The 24248-nt window shown below is 46.1% G+C and overlaps 1 protein-coding gene across 12 annotated transcripts in view; it reads right to left on the reverse strand.

Moving 5' to 3' along the window:
- The window catches only part of LOC119180142 (japanin-like-RA2), a 318672-nt gene that overhangs the window by 121660 nt on the left and 172764 nt on the right, over nt 1-24248 (reverse strand). For 8 of the 12 annotated variants that reach the window (XM_075868168.1, XM_075868169.1, XM_075868173.1 and 5 more), the window contains one exon: nt 14701-14841. The exons of the other annotated variants lie outside the window; for them this stretch is intronic. In XM_075868168.1, the coding sequence (XP_075724283.1) occupies nt 14701-14841 (141 nt within the window). The remainder of the gene's footprint in view (nt 1-14700; nt 14842-24248) is intronic. 12 annotated transcript variants of the gene reach the window in all.

Genomic DNA, 24248 nt, shown 5'->3' on the forward strand with positions numbered 1-24248 from the left:
TGGATGTAACTTTCCTTTCGGCTCCTGCACCTTCTAGCCTCCTTTCTCTGAATAATTTCTTATCTCGTCTCCCACACTGCCATCACAAGACCCGCGTTAACACCAGCCTCTCTCAAGGCACTCTAAAATCTCGCTACGACTCGTCTCGCCGTGTTGTGAGTTTTTCCCCTGGTGACGAAGTTCTTCTATGGACTCCACTACGCGTCCCCTGCTTATGCGACAAGTTAATCAGTCGCTTCATTTGGCCGTACACGGTGGTCAAACAGACATCTCCTGTCATTTACCGCGTTTCTCTTCTTAGCGCTAATCATGATCAGCGTTGCCGAGAAACAGAGATAGTGCACGTATCTCTTTTAGAGCCTTATGCGCGACGCAGTTTATAATACTGTCAAGCAACCAGGCGGCCGCTTTCACCGCGCGGGGGAGTTATGCCTAGTTCACACTGAAACATCCGCTTTCTACAGCGACCGAAATTCCCCTGCCGCCGAAACGCAGCATCGTTCGCACTAGACGCGCCCCGCGCCGCCGAATATGCCATCTACTACGGGGTGAACGCGGGATGGGTGCGCTGTCACCCGGTTGTTGTCGCGGCTTGCTAACGCTACTACGCTATCCGGTGGTGTATACTTCGACGATTCTCGTACGCAAGAAGCAAAAAAAGACAGTACTGCTTACTTTGCTGGCAAGTGGCTTTCTTGTAATGCACGAAGAGCAGAAAAACCACCGACGCCAGCGGCGTTGGTGGGTTTGTTTTGCTCTGCAAGACAGCAACAAGCTCGGTCACCTCTTTCGCGAAATACAGAGGTGAAGTAGGCACAGAGTAGGTTAAACTCCCGTTGGTTTCAACATTCAGTTTCGTGCACTGCGGCATAACAAGTGAGTACGGCTTGGCCGCCATTTTTAGAAATTCCTTGGCTAGCGCTTCTATTGGTCCGCGGTGACCGAATCGGCGGCAGACGCCGCAAAAATCGGTCCGAGAGCGATCGGCGCGGAGAGGGCCCTTTCGGCGGAACTCGCCGCCGCCGAACCGGATTCGGAGCGCTTTCGGCGGCCGGAATGCTCAGTGTGAACGCGGCCAGTGCGATGAGCGAATGATTCTTCATTATCTTTAGATATCATCATCACCTCTACATCTTCATCATCTGTAAATATCATCACTAGTGGGATTTAGCTCAATCGTCACGAACTATATAACAATGCTAAGCTTCGGTACACTTGTGCAAATTTTTTTGTTACATAAGCGTTTCGGGTATAATGCAAGCTTAGTTTAGAAGTTTCATGTGAAACACATATTTGAGATTTTGAAATTTATTATTTGAGATTCTGCAGCAAAGACACATTCTAGAACTTACGACCGCGAAATAACGGCCGAGGTGACAATCCATTACTTTTTTTAGTAACTGTAACGGTAATGCACTACCTTTTTTTTTCAAGTATTGAAGGGTGGTAACGCTTTCTATTTCTGTTTGAGTAACGACTATAACGTTTTTTTTTCTAACGCATACATAGGTGCTGTAATGTGAAGCAGCCTGCAAAGAGTAAGCCATGTTTGCATAATATGCATGTCATAATTTATATGTGTAGACGTGTAATTCAGTTTGTCTTACCGTCATATTACGCAATAATAATTTGGTTGTACAAGCTAGCGACATGATCGGTAACGCATCGTGAGAAAAAACGTAAATCATGTTGTACATGCCATGGATTTCATGATTGTCATCTTAACTCCTACAATATTTGTTATACAGTCACCTGACCGAATTCCAAATTGGGAACATGTATTTGATTGACATGTCAGGTTTAACGTCCCGAAACCACCATATGATTATGAGAAATGCCATAGTGGAGGGCTCCAGAAATTTCGACCACGTGGGGCTCTTTAACCTGCACCCATATCTGAGCACACGGGCCTACAACATTTCCGACTCCATCGAAAATGCACCGCCGTAGCCAGGATTCGAACCTGTGACTTGCGGGTCAGCAGCAGAGTACCTTAGCCACTAGACCAGTGCGCCGGGGCAAAAACTTGGGAACATGTAAAGCTAGCCAAACGGCCACATAGGCACCATGAGTATGGCATATTGTCATGCTACATGACATGCACGTCATGATTTTCACATTACTATGTGTCATTTATGTTAGTCATACACAAATATCTTATCGTATCGATTTTGGTATATATGAACTAAATGAAACAGCCACTATAGCACCATGATTTTGGCACATAAACAATGGTTTTTATGAGAAGCAAGACATGATTTTAATATAACCTGTCATGTATGATGCTCATACAGTCGTATTTGCCACACCAGTTTTGATATAAACCTCATGAACGATATGGTCCGGAGAGCTAAAACTCGTAAGCGGCTACATAGAAAGACAGATACACCCAAAGTTACCGAAGCTCATAGTGAATCCTTCACATTTAAGGTACTCTAGCACAATATGGTTATTCCGAATGTATTAGTCACGACCCAATTTATTCTCGCTGCAGCAATCCTTAGTCCTCTATCTGGTGCACGAACTGCAGTTCAAGCCACGTGATTTTTTAAACGAGTGATACGTGAGAAAGTAAACCCAAGACAAAGTACAGGCATTGAAAGACATTGTGAGCGCCGCGAGCTGTTCTGAAAAACAGCGATACAAATGCGGGACTTGAAAACAACAAATAGGCCTTTTTGTATTTCACATTTTAGCTTTTCTGCATTGCATATTCGCCCAACTAACGGTAGTACCTGCCGTTCATCAAGTAGAAATGAGTCCTTATTGCATATGTATGCGTTTTCCTCGTCACAGTGTAAGCAATCATTGCAACACGCTATTTACTAATTCTTAGCTGGCTTCTCCGTCAAGCAAAGTGCATTGAAAAAAAAAGCCAGCTTTCAAGTAATAAAAAGGGTTTACAAGGTTGACAAAAACGGCTCGGGAAGCTACATGGCTTTAGCTACAAAATAATGCATTATATAAATCAAAAAATCGTTTATCGCCTAGTCTAAAACTGGGAGTCATTTTTGAAATATTTTTCTAAGCTTTGCGATCAATGTTTAAACAGGCCAAAGTGTGTTAAAATTGGGGCCAGTCCCCTAGGCTGTGTGGAAAAATATTCAGATTGTTTGGGAAAGAAGGAACTTAGTGGCACGTTAATAAATTAGGCTTCAAATGTTCTGGTGGTTGCCTGGTCTGATAAACCGGTAGTCTTTTTTGATATCGTGTCTGGTTCGTGAGATATGTTTTTTTCTCGTGCGCTTCCCATTAGTTACGTAGAGGTGATCAGCCACCGCCGAGAGATGGCGCGACATGTTATGTCTAGAATTCCTGGGGATGTCCGCCAGCATTCTCCCCTCCATCGAAAATGCAGCCGCTGCAGCTGACATTTGATCCCGCGACCTGCGGGTCAGCAGACGCGTGCCTTAGCCATTAGACCATCGGGAAAGGGCTCTTGAAACATTTCAACGGTTTGATAAAGTTAATATATAGTATACACTCTAGAGCAAAAGGGTGTTAAAGGGGCACGTGGTTCATCTTTTTGGGGACTAAGAGGGCTGCCACAACCATTAGTTTTTAGGCACTAAGGGCACCGGGTCTAACAGTTGGTCCCCACAGACCGGCTGAAGGGACATATATTTAGCGCACACATTTACACTTTAGTGAGTTACAGTTAGTATCCCAAGTCACCTCAAAAAACTAACTTTTAACCCTCACATTTATACCTCATCGGACACCGTTATACACACATTTACTGCTTACCCCACAACCGTTAGTTCTCACAGTTGCACCTCGCTGGATGAACGGTTGGTCCACTCAAATACTCGAATTGGATGAACTTTTATTGTGATAGCAAATATATGGACACTCTCGCCTGGAGTTTGCCTCCGGCGTCGGCGTCGACGACATGCACCGTATATGTAAACGTATCTACATATATATGAAAATGCAAGAAAGAAAAAAAAAACAGAAAAAAGCACTCCGGCGTGCAACAGCGAACGTGGGACCTCTGCGTAGTAAAAGTGGGGCGTTAACCTCTGAGTCACCCCCGAAAACCTTCTTGACTGTTCAAACGGCAAGCTATTTATATCTACCACTTACCGCTGCTGTGTTTTTGCATCATCAAAAAGATGGAACAAGGAGCGCACGTCGCCGGATAGCGTAGCGGCACCCACTCTATCTTTTACGCTTGCTTTGCCCGGCTTGAAATACGGTAGCGACGCTCCCTCCCGCGTAATTATCTCGTGGTGGCGAGAAGGGGAGGATCGTACGCTTTGGCTGGCCTGTGGCTTTACGTGCAACAATTCTGCTGTAGTCGCTGTGTGCCCAAAGGTCACTGCAGTCACTGCAGTCTCCGTTCGCAAATAGAGCGTGCTTTTTCGACTTAGCGAAGTAACAAATGAGACGCTTATTCGCGTGCATCTGTGCCTGTGAGTTCGTTTAGTGCGTAATTAGTGCGCGAGAAACGCGGAGCACATTTTGACCGGCTTTCCAATCTGCACATGACCTTTATTATTGTTGCTATTGCATTCATTGCTTCGTTTTGCGGCATATAAAGCTGTGACTTTTTTATTGCTTGATCAAATATTGATTTTCTAGTTAACCTCCCTGAGGCCTAGTACTTTTTTTCACCTGTTTTCTGCGCGTGAGAAAAAAAAGGCGCGGAAAAAAACACGCAAAAAGTTATTTAGCCACTTGTGTGTCACTGCTTTCGCACTTACTGCAACAGCGAAAGACAAAATAGAAACATTCAAATCTTATATTTTGTGCTATAAACATTAAATTTCTCTATTATTAAAGAAAATTCGTGGTGAAACATACAAGTCCAGGCTCATTGTCGCATCTTGTACAGTCCTAGTAAAGCTCCTCCAACGGAAGCCATAAAAGAAAGGCATTGCAGACGCCAGCGCACACAGCCTTCTCCACGTTGTGTATCCAAGGCTGTACAATAGTATAGTAAAAATAGTTAGTCACACGTGACAGAAGATTAAGATACACGCTTATGACAATATGCGCAAGTTTATATAGAATCTACATGTTTATACGAAACGCAAATAATTTTACCTTCACATCTCTTACAGTCCTTTGAAGCTGTTCCGACGAAAGCGATAGATGACAGGCACTGCAGCCGCCAGCGCACACAGCCACAGCCTTCTGCACGGTGTGTGCCTACGGCTGCACAATGAGATTGTAAGAATACTTATTCACACGTGACGAAGGATGACTATGCATATGTATGACAAATACGTAAAAGGCGAGATAAAAACATACGTGTAAAATAAAACATGCAAATAATTTCACCGTCATGTGACACATCGTGAAAGACGCATTGGGATGCCCGTGACGCAACATCTTAAGTACGGTAGCCACAGTCATATTTCCAAGGCACTGCGAACCACCGTGCCACCAGCGAGGCGTTGGGTTCTAAGCGAGCGCTACCGTTAGACTCGAGCAAGCAAATGCGAGAATAAACACGGTGTTGCACGTTGAGCGTCTGATGCCAGCAAACCTCGAACAGAAGAGCGACCGTACGCTGGGCCGCCGCCACAAACAGCGCCGAGTTGGTTTGGAGCGAGCGCCTCAAAAACGGTTATTATTGCGGTTCTTTTCGACAAAACTCGAGTGAGTGCAGCGACAAACGCGAGTCGGCCGCTGTGGCAGCCACCAACGGCCGGCGCCGAGCGGCTTGCGACTTATTGACGGGAAGGCAACTGTAATAGGAACCGATTTTCACACTCGGTTTCGACGGTCGCGAAAGCACCACGAGCCCGTGCTGGAGCACTTACAGCTCACGACATATTACAACCATGCTCGTTACGAGCAGTACGAGCAACCGCAACGTGTTTTGCACCACTCGCAAAACAACGATGAGGTCCGCCCAATATGGTCAGCCCGGAGCTTATTGCGGCGGCGAAGACAGACGAGCACTCGATGAGCATGCGGCCCAGCGGCCGAGGGCAACGGCAGTGAATTTCCGGGTGGTCGAAAAAACAACATTGCTTCCGTATCTGCATGTTTCACTGCAAATGTAGGTCAATATCTCTTTCGTGTGGAGAGAGTGAACAAAACGTTGATTTGATGTTCTGTGCGAAAAAATTGGTGAATTGTATTCTGAAAGCGCTGCGTTAGAAGTCTCGATCCTTGCAGCGAAGGCGAACGTATCGAGGCAGGTTAGGGAGCCTACATGAACGGCCGTTCATGTAGGCTCCCTAAGGCAGGTTAGACACGAGCGCCATCTGGCAGTTATTTTCGGTAATGAAGGAATGCGTGCACGCCCACGGGGAAAGATGCCCGCTTTTGGGGGGGTGATAAGGTGTAGAACGCAAAGCGACGCGCAAGTGCCACCACTGTGTGGTCCTAGCAAAGCGTTGAAAACACCTTTTTCAGCATCTCGTTGCACTGTCCGCGCTGCGTGATAAATACTACGGTCCTTAAAATTACTTATGCCTGTCTTCTCTAGTGTGAAGTCATAAATATAAAATATCGACGTGTTGTTATAGTGCCTCAGATATGCGCAATTATTGCTTTTGAAATGAGCATCGCACAAGTATGAACGCTGAAACTTGAGCAATAGTGGTGGGCGCTGCGGACAGGGTGGGCCATTTGACGTATCATTGGATGAGGTTTAAAGAATTACTAGAGTGGACAAACAGACAAATGTACAAATAGGCAGACCATAATTTTGGCGTCGAAGGTCCCCAAAAGAAAGCACAGGCGAACTACAGACGCCGAAGCCGACATTCGCGGTGCATTTTTTTCATGCGACATACAAAACAACAAAGCCCGTTGCCGGCAATCCTGATCTATATCACACCAGAGAAGTACAGCAGAATATAGAATAATGACCTACTTGTGAAAGAATCCAGCGCTGATTTCTGCCTTGAGTCATACTGAATAATGTATGCACTAGGCCAGCTGTCTTTTCGGCCGCCATGTTGGCCTTCATTCCCAACCGGTGGTGTCGTGAGTTGGTCTTGACCATCTTGACTAAGCCAGAGATATACAGCGCGGCGTGATAACGTGTCAAGACCTGCTCCAGAGTTCATTGGTGTGGCGAAACGTAAAAACAGCAGCACACGCTCATCCAAGCGTACATACGACGCCAGACAACGTAATAGACGTCAAAACTCTGCCCAGGCATCCCTGCGAAAAACGCCACCACCAGCGCCCTTCCCCTCCCCACGCCAGCCATAATTGGGTAATGGACAGAGAGCCGTCCACAAGCGAACGTGCAAAGGCCCTCCTCTTTTGTTGGCCTTGAGGCAAGGTTTCCTAAAAAACCAATGGCCTGGCAAGCTATTCTTTCAATCCAAGCTCGCTTCATAAAATACGAAGCTCATCAAAACGCAATGCTGGCACAATACAAAATATGTTTATTTTGTTTTGTCGTGCTGCACCTGGCAATTCAAGTGCAAGCGAGCATCGCATGACATAGAGTTCGAGGCAAGCACTAAACTAAGTGCATACACGAACAATCTATGCAATCAATAAAACAAAGCTCGCTTGATGTGACACGAATGACTCTTGTGATTTTCGCTTTGGAGTTGCCGTCTTGTTGCAGTTGCTTAGTACGAGTACATATATTATTTAGCTCAATCACTGTTTTGTACGCTGAAGTTGCTCCTGTTTGTGCAGGGAACTGTGCAAGGCAGTCGGGCTTTGCACTACTCAAAACTGCGCTGACAGGTGGCACTGCGTGGTTTTTCGTAGGGCAGGATTTTCATGCGGCGTGTTTTGTAATTTCCGAGTGGAACTATTCATAAAGACAATTGGTGTAAAAAATATGAATACAAAAACTGTAAAATGTTCAAGATGCAGCGTGGGTTTGAAATTGGATGCAAGTGCAGACGCGAATAGAGAGGAAGCTTACGCCAACTGTAGGCATTTTGAGCTCGAAAAAATGCAGGAAATGATGGTTGCCAAGAGTGAACTGCAGATGCTAAACACCGAGCTGGAGACTGCATTGGTGACAGAGCAAGAAAAAATGAGGGATATAGCAGAAAGACTCAGGTCCGCTGAGGAGGCACTAGAGAAGGTGAACAAAGGAGCAGCCTAGGGAGAAAACGGTAGTGCACCGGCAACTAGAACGGCGGAAAAGCAAGAGCAAGCAGGTTGAAAAAACGGTTTTAGCCAGTTCAATGGCCGCAAGACGCAGCTTCAGCGAAGTAGTGATGGGGTCGGGAGGGGACAAAGCAGCCCGCTTCACATGTGCAAGCAACATCCTGGTGCAAGACGCGCCAGCTCAAAAGACGCAGTACGTGATAATCACTGGGGACTCGAACTTAAATCAATGCACAAGCAATCAAAGAGAGGGTAAGAGGAGACAAGAAGGTTGCAGTAGGGACGTCCTCAGGACACAAGCTGGAAGCAGTCATATGGCAAACGAGCACAAACTGAAAACTACAGCTGATGGATGAAACCTGGTGATAGTTGCAAGTGGTTTAAACAATGTCTTAAATGAAGACATGGCTGGACTAGTGACCACACTGGCGAAACGGGTTCATGACATGTAGGGAGGTGACAGGTAGTGATATGCACAATACCCGAGGTACCGGTAGGTGACACCATCCTTTAAAGAGCATTTGTCAACGCAAAAAAAAAGAGATATGGCGGATGAGTCGAGAGAAAGGCTTTGAGGTGGTGGAAATGAAGAGAGATATAGTGCATAGGTGGGGTGATTTTCAAAGAAACGGAATTGATTTGGATGGGAGGGTAGGCCATGAGGTGCACTGGTGACTTGTAGAACGCGCAGTATTATTTTTTGTGGGGCATGCGGGCCCTTCAGTGTCCTGAGGTGGGTTGGGGACTAGTAGAACGCGCAGTAGCTTTTTTGTGGGGCCTGCGGGCCGTTCGGTGTCCAGGATAGCTAGTAATGAGGAGAACAACCAGGGAAACTCTGACAGATGGTACAGACAGATGCGATTCCGAAGTTGCACCAATATTTAACACACGTAGAGTCCGGGGCAGAAATCGACGTAGCCACGATGGCCGAGCCAATTCAGATGGAGGGTACAATAACATGCAGAGTGGCAGGAATAGGCTGAAGTAGGAAGAGATAGAACAGCTAAGGGAGGAGAAGCCGACGGTACATGGTTTTGTAGAAACACGTTTCAGGGACATGGAACAACAACCAAACAATCTGGACTACGCATATTAATAATATATTAGAACAGAAGACAGCAGAAAGAGGTGATGGTATTGGGGCATTCATTCATGAAAGTACAGACTGGCAAAGGGTCAAGCTAGACTGTAAGGAACATTTATGCCTAAAAGAGAAAGTGGCAGGTCAAATGACGCTCCTAGATATTGCATACTTGTGGACAGGGCCAAAACCCAGAGAGCAAAAGCAAGAAATGGTGCAGTGCATAGAAAATGAACTGGACGAACTAGTAGAAGAGTGCGAGGTAAGCATATTAGGAGGCATGAATGTGCACATAGAAGATATAATTGGATATACTGACCCAAGAGGCAGAATGATAATGAATATGTGTAAAAGGGGTGGTTTAATCATTTGCAACATCACCGAGAAAGGCGAAGGGCAGATAACGAGGGAGATAGGAGGGCTGCAGTCGACGACAACTTACGCAATAGTGTCACATAAAATGCATGATCGGCTAAGGGTGATGAAGACAGATGAGTATGCATCCAGAAGCTTAGGTAGTGATCACAAAGCTATCAAGCTGTGTTTTGGAAAAGAACTACAATTTAAAAGGTGGCAATATGAGCAACCACACGGTAATATATATTCAGAAAGGCAAATACAAATATTAACAAAAGAGATTGAAAAAAATAATCACCGAGGATACTAAAACAGAGTGGACTTACATAAATCTAACTCGTTTGTTCAAGTTAGAGCTTCTAAGGTTGAACCAAATCAACCGAGAAAGCAGACACAATTCCAAGAGCTGGTGGGTTGAGGAAGTTAAGAGAGCCATAGTAAGACGTCAAGAAGCCTCAAAGAAACACAGGTGTGCTTAACAGAGGTCTTAACCGGAAGATGATGTCAAAAGAAAATAGGGGAACTCTCTGACCTGCCGAAGGGAAGCGTCCGATTTTATCAGTGTCAAGATTAGAAGAAAAAGGCCCAATGCGTGATGGAAGTACACAAAAAGGATAAAAATGCAGCTGCAAAGTTTTGAGACCATCTAGATTCTCTGAGTAGTGAGAGAAGCATTAAGGAGAGGTTTATCACGACATTTCAGGGGGTCAGACAAGAAGGGGAATAGGCAATAAATTATATAAAAACAATGACAGAAAACAGTACACAACAAGAAGACGCTGCACGCACCGTATCAGATGAGAATGGACCAACTAGATCAGTGGCTCCACTGGGACCAGGAGAGCAGCGTAATGACAGAGAGAAGGGTTTCGTCTAGCACATCAAAAGGTGCTGACGGCCTCCCAATCTTGCTGATAAAAAAATACGACCAAACTGTAATCAAACTATAAAAGAAGCAGTGGGCAAAGCAGTAATGAATGGTGAAGCTCCCAACGGGTGGAAACTAAACAGGATGAGCATAAACTTTAAAGGAAAGGGTGGACAAAGCCGATATAAACAACTACCATCTTATAACAGTGACATCAGTAGTTTACAGCCTCGTGATGCAGATAATAGAGGAAAGACTACAGACACGAGTGTAAAATGAGGGGTTTCTGGGAGAACACCAAAATGGGTTCCGTAAATGAAGGAGGTTGGAGGACAATCTGCTTTCATTGATTTAGTGTATTGAAATAGCAGACAAAGAACACAGGCTGCTGTGGCTGGCATTTCTAGATATCAAGGAATCTAGCAATAGTGGAATTAAAGAAGACTTGTGGAGAATACTTGACACACTAAATGTGCAAGATTGAATAACTATTCTTTAAAGAATATCCATAAAAGAAACAAGCTAGTCACGAAGTGAGAAGAATAGGTATGTGAACCTATAGATATACAACGCTGGCTTTGACAGGGAAGTCCCTTGTCAGCTTTGTTATTTATAAAGTATCTCCAGGGACTAGAAGCCAAATTAAAGAAGAGTTGACTCGGCTTCAGCCTCTCTTTTGCCAAGCAAGGAAAACGCATAGAACAGTCCTTATCAACATTGAAGTATGCAGATGATATAGTATGATACCGACAACAAGGGGGCTCTGCAGGGATTGATAGGCATCTGTGGTAATGAGGCAGTTAGGTTGAATTAAAGTTCAGCAGAAAAAATCGGCATTCATGATTTTTAATGATAACAAAGGCAGTCAGCAAAACATACAGGAAGTCATGCTAGAAAAAGTGTATAAATACGAATATTTGCGCATAAGGATAAATAACTGGGCTGAGTGTCTAAGGGAGCACGAAAGACACGCAAAGACTAAGGACACCAGGAATGCAGCTGTAATAAAAAATATGACACTGTGGAAGTACAACAGATAATATGTGTTGAGAGGGATTCGGAAAGGTGTCATGGTCTCAGGTTTGACGAGCAGCAATGTGGTCTTGTGAATGAAATCATAAGTTCAAGCATATTGGAAATGAACGTGTCGTACGTGAACTGGCTTTGGGAGCACAAGGGAATACCGCTATTCAGGGGTGACAGGGTTACATATGATGGACATTGTTTGAGTGCAGGGAAGCTAGCAGCAAGATCGTTTTTCAGGAGTGATTGAGAAAAAAGGGAGAAAAGTGTTGGGCTAGGAAAGTTTTCAGCTATTTGTACATCAAGAATGTTAATAGTAAATTGAGGAAGCGAACTCGAAAGCTGTCAACCAAGTATTTAGACAACAGCAGACTACGAAGCCAAAAAGAAACACTTGTTAAGAAGAAGGTGAAGGAACAGAGCGACATATGAAAGATTGGAATGCTTACGAAATTATCACTGGAGACCTACCAAACCTTTAAGCAGGGAATTCCAAGGGAAAAGGTCTACGATGATTTTCGGGGTAATTCTCTGCTCTTCGAAGATAGAATAGGAGTATTGCGGAGCAAGACGTACAGAGCAAAATACGAAGGCACAAACACGGTACGTAGTGCTTGTGAAGAGGAGAAGGACACGGCTGAACATTGGATAATGTTCGGTAAAGGGCTCCACGCTATAGTTGAAGATAATGGGGCCGAATTTTTCAAAGCTTTGGGGCTTAGGGACAAGGAAGATAAAATAGACTTTAAAAGGGTAGAAATAACCAAGACGACGATAATTGATTGGTGGCTACAATCGAGGCGCAAGTAAAAATCAATTCTTAAGCACTCAACGATAGTATTTAACTTTAGGGCTAGGTAGCATGAGCGACCACCCGATCTCAAGGGCATAGCAGGATCCATCGATCCATTCATCCTTCCATCCATCCATCCATCCATCCATCCATCCATCCACCAATCAATCGTCCACCCATCCATCCATCCATACATGCATACATCCATCCATCCATCCAACCGTCCATCCATCGATCCATCAATACATCCATGCATTTATCAAACCATTCATCGTCTGACGTCTAATCCGAGATTGGCGTCCCGCATCACCAGTAAATAGTGGGGGAAGCCTAAGCTAGGAGAGAGAAGGATGGCTAGTGCCCTTGCCAACACTTACCGCAGGGCCCGCATCTCTTGAATGGTTCATCCCTTTGACGACTAAGTAGTTTGGGCAAGGTTCGTTTTGGTGTTGCATGAGTGGTTGCCAGACTGGGAGGGTCAGTGTTGCCAGACTGCCGCTAAATATGACAACAAAGTTTTTTTTGTGTAGTTGTGGCTTTTCCGTGAGAATATGGTGCCATCCGCGGTGCATTTCGCGAACGAGCGACGCTGGCCGTTTTAATTAACGGAATAAACCGCACCTAGCAGTAGTCGAGCGTTGTGCTGCCATGCAATTAAGAGGCCATTTTAATTAACGGAATGAATCGCGCCTAGCAGAAGTCACGGTTCGATAAAGCAGCTCGATAAAGCAGCCATCCAGGCGTACATAGCTGTAGCATATCCGACGTACTCCAATTAACCAGCCTTGGAACGCCTATTCATCACATGTATATAAGAATCCGAACAATATGTCTTGTGCCGACACAGCTAGGAGAAGCGTAGCGTCCCCCGTCATAGCGCACGGTCGACGCGACACGATCAGCTGAGAGAAAAAAAGTAAGGGGGGAGGGGGGCAGCGCATCACCTCCTGCGACTCTATTCAGTCTTCCCCGTCATCACCAATACTGAGACGCAATATCTTGATTGCCAGCTGTGCACACAGCAAGAGAACGCGCCCCAACTTCGGCTAGGCAGGGTTCATTCCGTAAATTAAAATAGCCTCTTAATTGCACAGCAGCGCCACCCTCGGCTTCTGCTAGGCGCGGTTTATTCCGTTAATTAAATTGGCCCCCTGATTGCATGGCAGCACCGCGCTCGACTTCTGTAACGCGCGGTTTATTCTGTTAATAAAATGAATTCCGTAACGTGCGGTTCATTCCGTTATTAAATTGGCCTCCTATTTTCACGGCAGTGCCACACTCAACTTCTGTATTGCGCGGTTCATTTCGTTAATTAAAACGGAGTTAAAACGGCCTTTTAATTGCACGGCAGCACCACGCTCGACGTCTGCTAGGCTCGGTTTATTCCATTGATTAAAACGGCCTGCGTCGCTCATGCACTCACCAAATGCACCACGGATTGCACCATACTCTTACGGAGAAGCCACAACTGCAGGAAAAAATTCTTTAGCTAACTTTAGCGGCAGTTTGGCAAGAACCACCTCGAAGTCTGGCAACTGATTTATGCAACGCCAAAAGGAACCTTGCCGTAGTTTGGACGACGCACGCGTGCTCTCTGTGGTTACTCCACGACGGTCTATGCATTCTTCGCGCGCGCCCATAAAGCTCCGTTACTCCTTTTCGCTTAATTTTGTCGCAGAATGTACTAACTTTATATTGCGTTCAAACGCACGTTCAGATTTGTCAAGTTTGCTATGAAGTACTGGTACTATAGACTTTCTTCACTTATTTTTTTTTCACGCTGGAAATGTGCTGGCAAGTTCGATACGCCTACGTAGTCAAGCGCACCATCACGACACTACTGACTGTTTATCTTGCGTAACTAAACGCACTCCGGCGAATTGAACACATCCACGCATTGGACACCACGCAAATAGCTTTTCTGTTAGATAGGTTCACACAAAAGTGTGAACTAGCCCATGCTACAGAAATTCTTCATCAACACGCAGGTAAGAAATTGAGGTTGCTTCTTTAATAGAACCAAGGCACTGTGCGTGGAAGTCATCTGTTCTACCGGAAAGCTGCACCAGTGCGAGAAACTGCTGCTGGAATAAAATCTATGAAACTGTCAACTCGGGGAAACAAGTAGGTGTAGTTCCAGTAGTGGCTAGATACTTTGAAAACAATGAAAGAAAAAACGTTGCATATGCATTCCGAGCACGCAGCGAGCTACAGTCAAACATTGATGGACTCTCAAAGAAATACGTTAATGATGGACACACATGATGCATACCTTAACGCACAGTAAGGTTCAGATTGCCTCTGTTATTCAATGTGTGCACCGATCTCAGTATTGTCATGAGCTACACTACTGACCCAACTTAACTTGAAGAGCCTGGCAAGCCATCAATGTACGAGCAATACACAGCTGGTAATTATTTGCTAAAAATAGAAAAAAGAAAGATGCTGCGTCGCCAGGTACTCTCTGTTTCTCGTGAAATAGATGCTCGCGCTGAGCTTTTAGCACTTGGAAGGTTTTATAACGCTACTTACCGGTGCCCTTTTCAGGAGCAGAGTGCGGTGGATAAATCCTCCCTCAATGTTATCGAAGACAGATGCTGCGCATGAGTACTCTGACTTGTTGAGACTCCTGGAGTAACCCACCAGGTAAAGAGTATTTTCTGAAGCGGGTAACTAAAAACAGAATTGATTGTTTTTATGTTGGTTACCAGTATTACTAAAGTCGCACTTAAAAAAGAAGCTGAAGCAGTTAAGCAGACATTCCACTATTATGCGTGATGCGCAATACTACCCTGTCATAAGTCCAAGTGAACGTTGAACTGTTGCTGTACTGAAACTATATGGCATACATGACCAGAGAAACACAGGTAAGAGAAAACTACAGTGTGTGAAAAGGTATAATAAAGCCTGTGTCAACGAGAAAATTGGTTTTCTGTTTTAGAGAAACAAATAGCCACCACTACTCAAGATTGCTTTATCTCCCTGTTAATATACGACCCCAGTATATACAGTTTCATGGGTTAAACTGAGGAATTCGAGGCAGGTTGTTCAATTATCGGCCATTACTGCTGTGATGAAACAGCTTAGAAATTAAATCACACCCGCGTAACAGAATCAGGGCACCTGCTAGTCAGCTCTAAATATTTAAAATCTATTGGTTAGCTTTCATCTGTAACTCAAACCTTGGGCTTCCCAGCAACCAAGTCGGCTGCCAAGGGCCAGAAAGCACTGGCCTAAAGTCAAGCGCCTCTCCAATCTCAGCGCAGGGCACATAATAAAGTTTATTGATCTAAGCTTGTCTGAAAATTTCATCTTCGATAGCTATGATCATCGTGCCATGGTGCGGCAAGTCAAGCAGGGATATACGCGTCACGTTTTGAGGCTTTTACGTCGGTATACCTGGCAGAGTCGAAGCGAAGCACACCGAGATAAACGTTGTGCTAGCACCTCCAGTTGTTTTGATAACTTTCTATCGTGTGGTGGGTTTGAAGAAGTGGTGACAAAACACACTCCTCACAAAGAAAAGCTGCTGTTTTTTAAGCTCAGAGGGCACTGGGACCTTCTGTATTATTGTTTTCGCTCGCCATAGCGGAGTCATTGGCCGGGTCTTCTTTTGGAATATGCCAATGAGAAGCTATGCGGCAGTCATTTCTGATATATTAGGGCAAGAACTTGCAGCTCTTTGCTTTTCATCTTCAGAGATGAGTAAGTTCTCATTGTGCGGCCATTAAAAGGAAACTAAAGGCAACTAATTAGTCGACGTTGATTCTTGAAATAATGGTCCACAAACCTCGTAGTGTTTTTTTTTGTGCCAAGGAAGAACTTATTTTGAAATAAAATACCTTTTTAGTGGTTCGCACTGAGTTAGTGGACTTCGAAATGCCCTTATACAGAAGTCAACAACCGAACGTCACTGTTGGTGTAAATAACGTTTTGTGGCTCTATTTCGTCGCCTCCGACCGAACAGAAGAAAAGCTGCGAACCACGGCAGCAAAACGGCCAATAAATAATTTCCTGTGATTGGCTCCGAGATAGCAGACATATTTTGGTTCAGCTGAGTCCTGCTAGATGGCGTGACCTGTTCAGTTTGTCAAAGCGAAAATAGAATTTTCGAACCAGAGGGGCCATTTCCTATAGTAACGTCCGGAGATTCTTTTTCCACGAATCAAGCAAAAACGAAGAAGTGATTTATTTCGCTCTTGCTGGACGGAAGGTTCTTCTTTTTGTGCAGCTAGATCGATTTTACTAGGGATTCGTTGTGCGTGGTTTTTCTGATGTCATTGAGATTATTTTAAGAATGACCTAATACAGCACATGAGTTATTTGACGTAAGCATGTGGGAGGTAGTGGCCAGATACTGCACCAGGGTGGCCAATCCTTCTCTGGTGAGGGAGTGCGTTCTCGGCGGTGTTTGCCGGTGAGGCCGCACCCCAGGCCTCCTAATGCAGTTCCATCAACACGCGGATTTTTTTTTTGTTTTTTTTTAATCCGGTTGGGAACTGCGCGGTACCGGGATTTGAACCACGGACCTCTTGCATGCGAGGCGGATGCTCTAACCACTACGCATCGCTGCTCTGCAAGGAACAAGCAGGATTTCGAACAGGCTACTCAACAATTGACCACATTCATACTATCAATCAGGTAATAGAGAAATGCTCAGAGTATAACCAACCACTATACATAGCCTTCATAGATTACGTGAAGGCGTTTGATTCAGTAGAAATATCAGCCGTCATGCAAACACTGCGGAATCAGGGCGTAGATGAAGTATATATAAACATTCTGGAAGAAATCTACAGGGGATCAACTGCTACCATAGTGCTTCATAAAGAAAGCAACAGAATACCAATCAAGAAGGGTGTAAGGCAGGGGGACACAATTTCCCCAGTGCTATTTACCGCGTGCTTACACGAGGTTTTCAGAAGCCTAGAATGGGAGCAGTTAGGGATAAGAGTCAATGGAGAATACCTTAGTAACCTGCGCTTCGGCGATGACATTGCATTGCTGAGTAACTCGGGGGACGAATTGCAACTCATGATTACGGAGTTAGACAAGGAGAGCAGAAAGGTGGGTCTTAAAATTAATCTCCAGAAAACGAAAGTAATGTACAACAACCTCGGCAAGGAGCAGCGCTTCGAGATAGGTAATAGTGCACTTGAAGTTGTAAAAGACTATGTCTACTTAGGGCAGGTAATAACCGCAGAGCCGAACCACGAGATTGAAGTAACTAGAAGAATAAGAATGGGGTGGAGCACGTTCGGCAAGCACTCTCAAATTATGACAGGTAGATTGCCACTATCCCTCAAGAGGAAGGTATATAACAGCTGTATCTTGCCGGTACTTAGCTACGGAGCAGAAACCTGGAGACTTACAAAGAGGGTTCAGCTTAAATTGAGGACGACGCAGCGAGCAATGGAAAGAAAAATGGTAGGTGTAACCTTAGGAGACAAGAAGAGAGCAGAGTGGATTAGGGAACAAACGGGGGTTAAGGATATCATAGCTGAAATCAAGATGAAGAAATGGACATGGGCAGGGCATGTAGCGCGTAGACAGGATAACCGCTGGTCATTAAGGGTAACTGACTGGATTCCCAGAGAAGGGAAGCGGGTTAGGGGGAGACAGAAGGTTAGGTGGGCAGATGAGATTAAGAAGTTTGCGGGTATAAATTGGCAGCAGCAAGCACAGGACCGGGTTAACTGGCGGAACATGGGAGAGGCCTTTGTCCTGCAGTGGACGTAGTCAGGCTGATGATGATGATGATGAATACAGCACATGCATTCGTGTGCATTTAGCCTAGTTTTCGATAAGTAGGGTTCTGCTGCTGTTAATATTGTAATTTTAGATGTTGTCATACATTCAGCTTACAGTTGTAGGTAAATTTTTATGTTACTATAGTGTCCTGATGTAGTCGGTGATCTGCCGAGACGACCGCAGCCAGACAGAGTCTCGCGAAGAGCTGGAGGGGAAGAGCCCGGAGCTGTTTACAGTAACTCTCAATCACAGTACTTACATTTTGATGGCAGCATTACTGCCTGATAGTGGTAGCATCAAGGAAGCTATCAGTGGAAGCTTGATAGGAGCTTCTGGAGCTTGTGGAGGCCAGGACAGCGTAATGAAAATTGCCATTTTCAAATCCGCCCCCTAAAGGAGAAGGTGAAACGCTGCTTCATTCACATCCAGGAAAGACAAAAGAAGCACGCCCAGTTCGTTCCATGGTGCGGGATAAAACGCTGCACGCTGCGCCCGACACAGCACAGCAAGAAGACGTTGAGTCCTTCGTGGAAATCAATTAGGTAGTTCATTGCAGTGATAGGTTGGCGCTGGGAAGACCACAGTTTGTGGAAACACGGCATTAGGCCACCACGGAGAACATAGGAATGGCACCCGCAGACAGTTCTCAGACGCTTGGGCTAATGCCCAGGAGACCTTGCCGACAAAGCAAGCAGCCTCGACGACGGCCAACAATTCCTCCTAATTCATCTGTCGGTCAGGCGTGCCCAAAGGGCATTGCGAGGGGTGCCGACGGCCCTGAAGTACGACTTTCACGTGTTCGCCACTCTTGGCTCATAAGTGGGGCTTTTTGATTTTCCACTTCTGGCTACCCGCGGGCTGTCATAGCCAGCCAGAGCGCGCCTGTTTTCAAATAGAAAGCATTTCTTAGAGGACTTTGGCGACTTTGGTTGTATCTATCTATCTATCTATCTATCTATCTGTCTATTTATCTATATATATAAATATATATATATATATATATATATATATATATATATGTATATATGTAGATTGGGCACTTATCATGCGCTTGTTCACATATATTCATTATCATAATCATCATCATCCGTCCGGGTCCATGTCCTCATAGTCACAATCATCATCGCGTGTGCGTGTGCTCAGTCTCAGATAACCCAACGCTGCTGAGCCCTTGGCTGAATAAACGCTGTCTCAACCCAGACGTCATACGTAGTGGTGATGGATTTTTGGTCCTTGGTCCTCTCCCACCTCGCTCGACTCCCTGAAGCGGCTTTCAGGCCGCCGATTATCCCCCCCCCCCCCCTGTCTGGCAGCATGTCACAGAAAGAGCCTGCCGGCGGTGCTGCCATTGCTGCTATCATCGCTTCCCGCCGCCTTCAGCCGCACCTCCTGTTTACGTGCACAGCCACCAGCGTGATCCCCCTATCTTTGCCGGTCGTCGTTGGGAAGACGTGGAGGACTGGCTCGATGAGTACAACCACGTGAGAGTTGCCAATTGCTAGAACGATAGCGCCAAGCTCCGTTACGTCTCTTTCTACTTCACCAGTTTTGCGAAGACGTGGTACTTTAACCACATCACCGACATACCCGACTGGGCAACCTTCGAGCAGCAGCTCCGTCACGTTTTTGGTACACTGGCAATTCGGTCCGAAGTAGCGAAGAGAACCCTCGACACTCGCCAACAACATTCCTTTGAGTCATACACGTCGTACATCGAGGATGTTCTTGCGCTCTGCTGGCTGGCCAATTCATCTATGGCGGAGACCGACAAAGTACACCACATTTTGAAGGGTATAGGCCCTGTTGCCTTCAATGCCCTGGTTGCTCAAAACCCGGCTACCATAGCCGACGTCGTCGCGACATGACAGCGCCTCGATACTCTGAACTTGGTTTGTCTACAAACAGACATAGGTGATTAATCTGACCTCTCCGTGACCTCATAAGAGACATAATACGTGAAAAGTTGCAGAATATGGGTTTCACACCTTCTCCATTGTGTTCTCCACAGTCTACTGCAGCGACATTATGCGACATTATCAGGGAGAAACGGACATCTGTGAATCCTCCAGCTCACGTCCAGTCACCCTCGTCTGGGCCGATAAGAACCTACGCGCAGGTCGCTGCTGTGCATCCGAGTGTCAAAAACATGACGTTGCCGCTGCCATCGTACGCGTCAGTCGCTGCCACTTGTCCCTTCAAATTTCGTTCCATCCCACCTAACCCTTCCTCTGCCCACCTGACCGCACTCTCTTCATGTACTCCGCATGTTTTCTATCCTTCTCCTTGGTACTCATCTCGACCAGTTTGCTACTACTGTGGGTATCGCGGCCACATTTCTCGCTTCTGCCGCAAGCGCCAGCATGACGAGCACCGCGGTTACAATATGCGTGAACGAGATACTTTTTACTATCAAGGTCAACGTCATTGATCATCTACACACCGCTCTTCCTCTCCGCCCTTATCAAATGCACCTCACAACAGCCGAAACTCCAGATGCCGTTCACCATCTCCTTTTCGCCACTCCTCCTCCCCACTTCAGCCTGCCCCATTCGTCCCTGCTAGTAATTCGGAAAACAAAGTGACGCAGTTTCTGGGAAAAACTGCACTACGAAATAGGACTGATATTTTCCACCAGGCCCGTGCAACATGATTTCGGTGGTGGTGGAAGGAGCGTACGTGGATGCTCTGGTGGACACGGGTGCAACATTTTCGGTTATGCGTGTTGACTTAGGCAAACGTCTGAAAAAAGTGATGACCACTTACAATGAACCCACGTTGGTAGCTGCCCAGGGGTATACCATTCGCCTTTCCGCTTTTTGTACAGCACGCGTTTTTATTGATGGTACCCGACACCACATTCAGTTCACCGTCTTCACTGAGTGCTCTCACCAATTATTTTAGTGTGGGATTTTCTTTCTTCTGCCTCTGTGGCCATTTGCTGTGGCCAACGCATCGTCCACCTCACCCACACGGACTCCACGCTCAACAATGACCCCCAGAGGCCACTCCATTTAACAGCTGTAAAAGATACCGAATTACCACCAGGTCAAGAGCGAATTGTAACTATTACCTCCAAGGACATCGATCATGGCGACGTCTTGGTCTCACCATCATTTAGTTGCGTCGGTAAAGGCATTATTCTCGCTTCCGGTGTAGTTTGGTTTCTCAATGGTTCCGCACTTGTCACCGCTGTGAATACAACATCCGAAAAAATTCTACTACCACAGAACACCATGGTGGCCTGCGTGACGGATCCCGAGCCTGCGTGCGTCGTGCCACTTCATGCCGTCTCCTACAACGACAGCCCTAGGCGTGAGCCTGCTTCTTCTTCTGCCTTTACTGCAGCCATTAGCAATGACTTGACACCTTAACAGATGCAACAGCTACTTGCTTTGTTAAAGAAACACGCCAGTTCCTTCGATGTTTACTCCTCGACATCGGACCGCACTACTACTCTAACGCATCGAACCCACACACTCGGAACATTTGTTATACGCCGCCGGCCCTACCACGTGTCTCCAGGTGAGAGAAAAATCGTCGAAGAAAACGTAGCCGACATACTCAAACGAGAGGTGATTCGCCCTTCATCTTGCCCTTGGTCGTCGCCTGTGGTTCTGGTTCGCAAGAAGGCTCTCTGCGCTTTTGTGTCGATTACAGGGCGCTCAATGAGATCACTCCTCAGGATCTGCACGAAATGCCTCGCATTGTCAATGCCCTTGATTCTCTACAAGGCGCGAAATACTTTTCCAGCCTCGACCTGCACTCCGGATACTGGCAAATTCCTATCCACGAAGAGGATAAAGAAAAAACGGGATTCGCAACCCCCGACGGGCTATATAAAGTCAACGTTATGCCTTTCGGGCTGTGCAACGCGCCCGCTACATTTGAGCACATGATCGATACCGTGCTGGCAGCCTTAAATGGAAGACCTGTTTTTGATACTTGGACGACATCGTCATTTTTCGTCAACATCTCCTCATAACGTCCAACATTTGGATGACAATCTGACATGCCTTGCCGCCACTGGTCTCCAACTTAACAAAAAAAAATGCCATTTCGCCACAAAAGCTATCAAGGTTTTGGGCCACGTCGTGAAAAAGACGGAATTCGGCCTTATCCGGACAAAAGTGCTGCGGTGCTTCGCTTTCCGCGCCCCGAAAGGTCGAAGAAGTTGCGAAGTTTTTGTGGTCTCGCCTCCTATCTTCGCTGTTTTAAACGAAACCTCGCATCAATAGCGGCTCCACTGCATCAACTTCTCGCTTGCGACGTGCCCTTTCAGTGGTCGGAAGATTGTCAAACGGCAATCAACCTGTTCAAGTGTGGCCTCACGTCTGTATCTGTACTCCCCCACTTTGATAAGGCCGCACCAACCATCCTACATACTGACACTAGCGGCCGCGGTATAGGCGCCATTCTGCTCCAACGCGACACCTCGTCACAAAGAGAGATAGTTGAATGCGCCAGTAGAGTACAAACCGCGACCGAGAATAACTATACCATAACTGAGCAGGAGTGCTCGGCTGTGGTCTGGGCAGTGCTTAAGTTCCGTCCCTATCTCCACGGCCGTCATTTCACGATCGTTACGAACCACCACTTCCTATGCTGGCTTTTCACGTAGAGAAACTTGTCTAAACGCATGGGTCGGTGAATTTTACGTTTACAAAAATATGAATTCTATATCATTTACAAGTCCGGTAGAGAACACCAAGACGCTGACACCCTTTCGCGCTGCCCGCTACCAAATACCCAGCCTAGCATCAGTCTATACTCGGCCACCACTTCTACTGCAGCGCCCGCAACCCCCTCTTAATAGACCAGCTATTATCAGACGACAAGTGCACGCTTCGCTCCTGCCAGTTGTCTGATCCGGACTATGGACCAGCTCTCATGAGTGTCCCACCCACCTAACGCGAGGCATTGTCGTTAACTCTTCCAATTCTTCCAATTTAGGCTGGAGAATGGAGTACTGTACCGTCACATCCACCACCCTGATGATAAACGCTGGGTTGCCGTGTTACCACACTCTCTTTGACTTCACGTGCTCAAAGCCTTCCACGATGAATTGACTGCCGGACATCTTGGTATCAAAAAACTTAAGATCGCATTCGAAGTCACTTCTACTGGCCCGGTATTTCTACTAGTATTGCGCGCTACGTCGGTTTCTCTGTCCCGTGTCAGCGTCGTAAAATCTAAACAAGTGCACCGGCCGGGCCTCTACAGCCAATCACGTGCCCCAAAACACTATTGGAAGTTGTAGGTATCAACCTTTATGGCCCTCTTCCCGTCACATCTACTGGTAAACGATGAATAAACATTCTGGAAGAAATCTACAGGGGATCAACTGCTACCATAGTGCTTCATAAAGAAAGCAACAGAATACCAATCAAGAAGGGTGTAAGGCAGGGGGACACAATTTCCCCAATGCTATTTACCGCGTGCTTACAGGAGGTTTTCAGAAGCCTAGAATGGGAACAGTTAGGGATAAGAGTCAATGGAGAATGCCTTAGTAACCTGCGCTTCGCCGATGACATTGCATTGCTGAGTAACTCGGGGGACGAATTGCAAATCATGATTACGGAGTTAGACAAGGAGAGCAGAAAGGTGGGTCTTAAAATTAATCTGCAGAAAACGAATGTAATGTACAACAAACTCGGCAAGGAGCAGCGCTTCGAGATAGGTAATAGTGCACTTGAAGTTGTAAAAGACTATGTCTACTTAGGGCAGGTAATAACCGCAGAGCCGAACCACGAGATTGAAGTAACTAGAAGAATAAGAATGGGGTGGAGAACATTCGGCAAGCACTCTCAAATTATGACAGGTAGATTGCCACTATCCCTCAAGTGGAAGGTATATAACAGCTGTATCTTGCCAGTACTTAGCTACGGAGCAGAAACTTGGAGACTTACAAAGAGGGTTCAGCTTAAATTGAGGACGACGCAGCGAGCAATGGAAAGAAAATTCGTAGGTGTAACCTTAAGAGACAAGAAGAGAGCAGAGTGGATTAGGGAACAAACGGGGGTTAAGGATATCATAGCTGAAATCAAGAAGAAGAAATGGACATGGGCAGGGCATGTAGCATGTAGAGAGGATAACCACTGGTCATTAAGGGTAACTGACTGGATTCCCAGAGAAGGGAAGCGGGTTAGGGGGAGACAGAAGGTTAGGTGGGTAGATGAGATTAAGAAGTTTGCGGGTATAAATTGGCAGCAGCAAGCACAGGACCGGGTTAACTGGCGGAACATGGGAGAGGCCTTTGTCCTGCAGTGGACGTAGTCAGGCTGATGATGATGATGAATAATGACCGCCGTAGAACACTTGCCGCGCTACGC

This window comes from Rhipicephalus microplus, chromosome 7 (assembly GCF_043290135.1).
Source record: "Rhipicephalus microplus isolate Deutch F79 chromosome 7, USDA_Rmic, whole genome shotgun sequence".
NCBI classification, from domain to species: Eukaryota; Metazoa; Arthropoda; class Arachnida; order Ixodida; family Ixodidae; genus Rhipicephalus; species Rhipicephalus microplus.